We start from the raw sequence: 7,554 nt of genomic DNA, 5'->3' as shown, positions 1-7,554 counted from the left end.
CAGCATGCAGTCCTATTTTAAAAAATAAGAAACTAAAGTAGAAGCAAATAGTTAGTAGTTTATTTTGTATCAAACTGATGATGTGGTTTACGAGGCCTGTTGTGAGTAGAACATTAGTACGTCTTGTTTACCTTCTTCTCGCAACATGTCCTCTTATCACACTTGTGTAGGGGGGTACCGCAATAGTCGTTGTCGCAACACTTCTTGTTTGCCCTTAATTTGTGGCTGTGATGACATTTAATACCAGATTCAACGCACTCGGTAGGTGGTTCATATTTCTTCTCGCAACATGTCTTCTTGTCACATTTGGGCACCCAATCCTCGCAGTAGTCACCGCTGCAGCATTTTTCGTTCTTAATCAGCTCGTAGCCTATCCCAATGTTTTTATTATGGTTGCTATTAATTTAAGTCTGCCTCCTTCATATAGTTCCAATGGTTGGATAGAATCAAAATAACCCCAATACTTCCTATAAATGAAATGTGAATATTTATTGAATAACAACTTTGTACTCTCCTTGGCCATCAGTTATTTGTTGTAGATTGGAAGCAGTTGCAGTCCACTGAACAACAGTCTTTCCTTTGGTAGTAATGTACCACGGGTGGGTGGCATACGTATTCATATTGAAGGTCGCCTTAGAAGCTATGCTTCCGTAGTGAGTGCTTTCACCATCGTAGTTCAACCAGTAAAGCTTCATAGTATGTGACCCTGTGTTGTAAACGGAGAACTTGGATTTTTGATCACCAGATCTTGACCGCCTGTTGTTATCTGCGCATGAGTTGTGACCCACGATGAAATCTTCTAGTACGATAGGGCCTTTATTGTCGGACAACAACCAAGGGTGGGATTCGTATGTCGATTGAGTGTATGAGTCACGAAAGCTCAGGGTGTTGTAGTCAACCGCTGCATATTCACAATCGATCCAGGAGACATGAACAGGTCTCTTCAATTGGTTTTCGAAAGTAATGTCGATAGCTTTGGAACCAGCTATGGATCTGACCTTTTCAGCCTCGCACAGATGAACATTTGAGTCTGTATCTTTGATGTAGCACGTTAAACCTCTTGTCTTCTTGAGGTGGTCACCGATAGTCTCCTTCCATAGCTCACAGTGATTGCTTTTCCCGGTTTCGTATCCAGTGCACCAATCGTACTGGTCGCACCGATTTCAGCTCAGAGTTTGTTATCATGCTGTCCTTGAAGTCCCCAACATCCGTACCCCCTTTCCGCTTCGAAGTCATATTCAGGCTCGACTACCTCTTTAACATAGCACGATAAGCCGTCTTTGCGCTCGAAATTAGTACCAGTGTCATTCTCCCACAGCTCACAGTGCTTATTCTTGTCAGTTTCATAGCCGGTGCACCAACCCTGGCGCTCGCATGCTTGTCGACACTCCTTGGCGGAAGCTTGGATCCTTTCATAGTAGTAATCTTTGTAATATACATAAGGAGCAGTGTTATTTTATTCTACTGAGTATACACATCTGAAGGATGAATGTGATTCGTGCTAACGTCCAACAACTGTGCATTTCGAAGAAAGCAAAACACTAAGGTAAACCCGCATACATCTAAATCTTCTTTATATGAAAGATTCTGCACAGAATATCGCACAAACCGTACCTGTGTCTGAGCTTTTTTGAGTTCACTCCGTGACGCAAACAATATTAAAAGGCCTATTAAATCAGATATTTATTCAGCCCGACGTACATTTACTAATCAAAACTGTAGACATGATGTTGCGGCTATATTTGATTCAGTGTGATTGCAATATAAAGATCGGCACCGCCAACGTGCATTTGGAACTAGCTACAGGTAAGTATAATATCAAGCTAAGAATTCAGTCAAAAGTAAATGTTCATTCTGGCCCCGGCAAGTCACACACTCATGAAAGATTTGCTTATAGTGTACTAGTCAAGCCAAAAGGATAGTCAATTATGAATAGTGAAAGGCATTACGTTAATATTGTCATCCACTGTTGTACACCGTAACTTGTATGAACTGCGCACCAAATCGCGACCTTGAGGATAAAGCCCACTAGTATGTATCGGCCATCAGCTAACAAGACTGAGTTTCGATATGGATAAAAAAATTCATTCAAACCTATTGAATTTGAAGTATTTGTAGAAAAAAGTAAATTGTAATTTGACTACAGACAAGAAAGTTGCGACCTGATTCAATGTTCTGGATAGACCTGTGAGTAGAACATTAGTAGGTCTTGTTTACCTTTTTCTCGCAACATGTCCTCTTATCACACTTGTGTAGGGGGGTACCGCAATAGTCGTTGTCGCAACACTTCTTGTTTGCCCTTAATTTGTGGCTGTGATGACATTTAATACAAGATTCAATGCACTCGGTAGGTGGTTCATATTTCTTCTCGCAACATGTCTTCTTGTCGCATTTGGGCACCCAATCCTCGCAGTAGTCGCCGTTGCAACACTTATCGTTCTTAATCAACTCGTAGCCATGCTTGCAGTCTACATACGCGTTCTTGCATTTGACTGGGGGATCAACCTTCTTCTCACAGCAAACCTGCTTGTCACATTTCGGCATTCCATCCTCGCAGTATTTGCTGTCACAGCACTTCTCATGCTTTGGCAGTTTGTAGCCACACTTACAATGCACGTCTGAGTCTTTGCATTTAATGGGTGGCTCCTCTTTCTTTTTGCAGCAAGTCTTCTTGTCGCATTTGGGCACGCAATCCTCGCAGTAGTCACCGTTGCAGCACTTCTCATTCTCAATCAGCTTGTAGCCATGCTTGCAGTCTACATACGCATCCTTGCATTTGACGGGGGGATCTACCTTCCTTTCGCAGCACGTGTCCTTGTCGCACTTCGGCACACCGTCGTTACAGTAGTCTCCCTCACAGCACTTCTCAATATCATAGTATGTGACCAATAAAAATGTACCGTTATAGCGAAATTCTTCCATACTCGGTTACGTCATAAATAAAAAGTTAACTATGACGCGATAAGTATTCTGATATCAGTGACCCGAGGTGGAAGCCTGTAATTTTGTGTGTTGTCTAGTTCGCCAAATTTATATGGTAAGCCCTGCTGCTAGTAGGGGTAGATCTCACTGAAACCGATTCTCCGAATTGGGGCACTACTCTGATTTTATTAAGACTATTACAGAGCGATACAATATGCTCTATGTACCTGAGCATCATGTAGCATAGTTGGGTGGGTGGGTGGGAGGTCGGTCTTTCATTCTATGGCTCACTGGATGTCATGTGACATGTATCATGCGTTGCCAGATTGGCTGAAGCTGTTCACATTGCCATTATGGGGGTGTAGAGAATAAATCACAGTATCGGATACCATATGGTTTCATACGTAGCATGTAAATACGATATCAAATGTGGTTCCCAATATCAGTACAACTGAATCGCGGGCATCTATCTACTCATTTCTAGCGGATGAGCCCGAAAACCGGATCCTATTCGAGTTTGCTCGCAATACTTAATGATACCAGTTTGCTTGCATGGCTTGATGACAAAAATAGATGGACACCACAACAGCATATGCAAACCAACACAGCTGCAGTGTGGCGACTAAAATACTTGCATTAATAAAAATATATATTGGCATTTGTTAAGAGGGGAGAAACCGACGTTTTACTCATTCGAGGCCTACAACACGAACTGTGTTGATCCCTAAATTTCACTGGCATTTGTCACAGACCTGCCAAGGAAGACTAAATGTCTAACAGCATCCGACATCAAAAGGAATCGTACACTCTAATCTCTCATGTGAACTAGATTTAATGCAGGTTTATTGGCATAGTATTTTGAATTTAATACAAATTTATTGGCATTGTCTTAAACCTTGAGAAGCTAAGCAATTTTTAAGCATTCAAGCACGAACGCAAATAGCAGAGCCTTCTCCTCCAGCATTTGGAAACGGCCAGATTTGGCAAAGTGACCGGATTCCATCAGACATCTGTACAAGATGTTGATGCCCTTGTTCTTATCTGCATCACGCAAACGCTGCACCCACTTACAAGGTTCCCTGTACGAGTGTAGGCATGTAAGTCTAGAAGTGAATATACAATGCTTTCTTACCCCAAGATATCTGCAAGGGGACTGTCACTGCAAGTGCCAGTGCTGGTGAGAAGAGTATATGAGAGTGTACAATAGTTTCTTTTGGATATCCATAGCAAATTCGACGCCCTTGTTGTGAACTGCGTAGCGGAAGGTTAAGAATCACGAGCATCTCATTTGTGCTAGTTTCTGGTAAACGAACCTGATCGGCGAAAGATGGGCCACAACACGAGCCATAATCAAACATACCAAATGACGTGAACTATGGGGGTTATTCACGGCGTATCTTATGTTGTGGCAGAGTTTGTTAATTCGCATTGAAGTTGTCTCAGTTGCATACACAAATAGGTAACACACAACAATTATGACTCACCAATAGCCCACTCTGTTGTCATTGAGTCCAGCAGTCGACAGGATCGGGGGGTATTGTTTGCCCTGCACGATGTTATCGTATGGGGAGTATCCCTTCATATATCTGCAGAAGCGTTTAGTACGGTTCAGATGGGGTTTAGTAACGGTAGTCAACAGATGTGACGGTAGTTAACAGGTGGGGCTGAGAGACGGTAGTCATAAGCGGTCGGGGGGGGGGGGAGGTTGGCTTAAAACAGGCCTTTCGTTGTGTTATGTCATGTTCGTAGTAGCTCCAGACGCGTACAAAAACACTATAGACACTCAGTTAGTTGTGACTTGTGTGAGAAGCAAACAAACAAAAAACACTCACAGAAAAACATATCTCGTTTCGTAGATCATTTCTGCGGTGGTGCGTGCGAGGGACATTTCGGCGGGTATAAGAGCAGCCACCAGTACATAGACACGTACCACACCTACACTTGACTACACACGCAGTCATATCATACATACGAATGCTTGCATGAGCTAAATAGATGCAAAAACTAGGAAGAGAGCAGCAACCAGTACATAGACACATACGACACCTACACTTGACTACACACGCAGTCATATCATACATACGAGTGCCTGCATGAGCTAAATAGATGCAAACCCCGTCCAGCAGAACGGAGGTAGGTTTATGAGTATTTGCACCTGCTACCAGCACTCCAGCCTCATGTATGGAGAGGCATATGCTTATAACTACCTACGTGTAGGGCGTTTGTAATGTCTTCCTACTTAGCACTTTCTCCACTCCGCCCACTCAGCGCAAGACCGTACAGTAGACACACAGTGAGACAGCGACATAGCTGCACACCACGTACTTGTAGTACTCCATATAGTACACACACAGTAAGACAGCGACATAGCTGCACACCACGTACTTGTAGTACTCAATGTCTTCGTAGCAGTTGCCCCACTCCTCCCATTCAGTGCATGTCAGTGGTATAGTGGGGTCGCACATGGTGGTCAGTACGTCCACAAACCCCACGCGGCTGATGCATCCTGCCAGCACTCCCTCGTCAACCTGCACAAGTGGACGGTAGGCATGCAGAGAGTCAGTGGATGGGTATACTAATACACACGCATTCCCTAGACATATACATATTATATATATATATATATATATATATATATTATATATATTAATATGTATAGGTATAGATAAATAATATGTATAGATATAGATATAGATATTGATATAGATATATATATAGATATAACGACAAGGGAGAGACTATGGTACCAACATAGGTATATGCACTGTTTATATACACAATTGTGTAATTTGAGTACCAGATTAGCCAACCATGCCACTCAGAACATAACAAATACAGGGGCGCAAAATCGGGCACAACGGACCGAGTGGATTGCGTGGGAAGCTTGCCTAACATCCTCCAATTTCCTCAGGAATCTCTTTTCTACTCTTCTCCTGACTCCCTCACATACCTCATTTAACATCGCACCAATCAGAAGCCCCCCAGCGCTGCAACCCTCAGCCACCACCACCCCTTTGGCGGTGACCTTGGTGTCTATGAGATGATTGAGGCACGCCAGATAGTCTCTCCAGGTATTGTGTTTCTTGAGGAACTTACCGTCTTCATACCACATACGGCCTGCAAGCGATTGAGAATACACGATTTCAAATATGAGCCAGTGTGTGATCCATAGCGTAGCGACGTATATAGATACACACACACACACACACACACACACACACACATATATATATATATACATATATATATATATACACACTCATATATATATATATATATTCATATACGTATACGTATACGTGTAAATATACATACACATATACATACAAATACAAAATACTTGTACATTATCTGAAGAAGTTCCATTTGTGTGACGCGAGTGTTTCCATCTTTAGTGCTGTAACTTAGCACGAACCCGAAGAAGCGTCATACAGCTCGCTGTTAGATTAGTTGTAACACAGTAACGAGACTTGTCTATAACTATCGAATGTCGCTGAGTAATTGTTCGGGACTACACGACCTACTTGATTTGGATATATAAAAGATTCTACTATGGTAGTCATATGATTTGAAGAAAATATAAAAGATATTACTACGGTAGTCCTATGATTTGAAGAATAAATAAAAGATATTACTACGATAGTCCTATGATTTGAAGAATATGTAAAATATTCCACAACGGTAGTCATATGATTTGAAGAATACATATTATACAGAACGCCACGACAATCTGTAGTTTGGGTTTGGGGCAGGGAAGTCGACCGTTCTCATGGCAGTACAAGGATATGTATTCGACAATTTCCCAATGAATTGGTACCAATTGACCCCAATACAGTAATATAGTATTCGTTGGTCGTAACAAAGTGTATATATCTCGGGCGCATCTATATGGGTACAAACAATAGGACAGATGCAAACGGAGACTCGCAGACACACATATGTGTAACTACGTGTTTGAATTACATTACCCATTTCTCCACCTCCTCTCACGTGCGCGATGGCGAAGATCACTCCTGAAGTGATGGGGATGCCAGAAATGAAAAAAAGCGAATGAGAATATGAGACGAGTTGAAGCTAATTGGGAATGAAAAATATAAAAGCAGGCATTGTGGGCGGCACAGGTAAAACCATAAAACCATAAAAGCAATATATATATATATCTATGAATGTGTATGTATATAAATATATAAATATCTATGTGTATGTAGAGACATAAAAATACTATTGCATCCCTATACCCAGAACCAATTAATCTCCTATACATACAACAACACAATGGTTGGTATATACCTACCGCGGTCCAGCAGACTCACAAACGGGGACGAGAACGTAGCCTCACAACAGGCTTCATACGCCCCATACGCCTCCAGATACATGGGGTTGGGACCCTCTTTGACGGCCGATGGTTTGTACACAAGACTACCAAAGCACGTGTCCAGTTTCAGTGGGATAGAAAGGTACATGGTAGGTGAGTGAGTTATGAGTGGTATAGAGCAAGCATGGTGTGGTAACCATACCCTCTACATAGCTAATTGGACGTTTGGCATCCGCGATTGAAAAATATATAAGGATAGAGTAGAAGGTAGAACAACACGTATGTCACACACACACACACACACACACACACACATA

The 7,554-nt window shown here is 42.1% G+C and overlaps 2 protein-coding genes across 2 annotated transcripts; both read right to left on the bottom strand.

Moving 5' to 3' along the window:
* Positions 1-2,217: 2,217 nt before the first annotated feature.
* On the bottom strand, positions 2,218-2,922 carry SARC_12426 (hypothetical protein; the record flags this gene model as incomplete). Its single annotated transcript, XM_014293469.1, has 1 exon — positions 2,218-2,922. A coding segment is annotated over one exon (705 nt), but the record flags the coding sequence as incomplete, so codon positions are not given.
* Positions 2,923-3,757: 835 nt separating this feature from the next.
* SARC_12425 (hypothetical protein) lies at positions 3,758-7,385 on the bottom strand (the record flags this gene model as incomplete). The annotated part of the gene is made up of 6 exons (XM_014293468.1): positions 3,758-4,001; positions 4,407-4,508; positions 5,308-5,450; positions 5,873-6,039; positions 6,891-6,935; positions 7,217-7,385. The coding sequence occupies 6 exons, from the start codon at positions 7,383-7,385 to the stop codon at positions 3,827-3,829; spliced, it is 801 nt and encodes a 266-aa protein (XP_014148943.1). The 3' UTR covers positions 3,758-3,826.
* Between the last annotated feature and the right edge of the window lie 169 nt (positions 7,386-7,554).

The sequence above is a fragment of the Sphaeroforma arctica genome (genome assembly GCF_001186125.1).
Source record: "Sphaeroforma arctica JP610 unplaced genomic scaffold supercont1.2295, whole genome shotgun sequence".
Lineage (NCBI taxonomy): Eukaryota > Ichthyosporea > Ichthyophonida > Sphaeroforma > Sphaeroforma arctica.
Note: the sequence above shows the minus strand (reverse complement) of the source record. Positions and strands in the feature narration are given on the sequence as shown.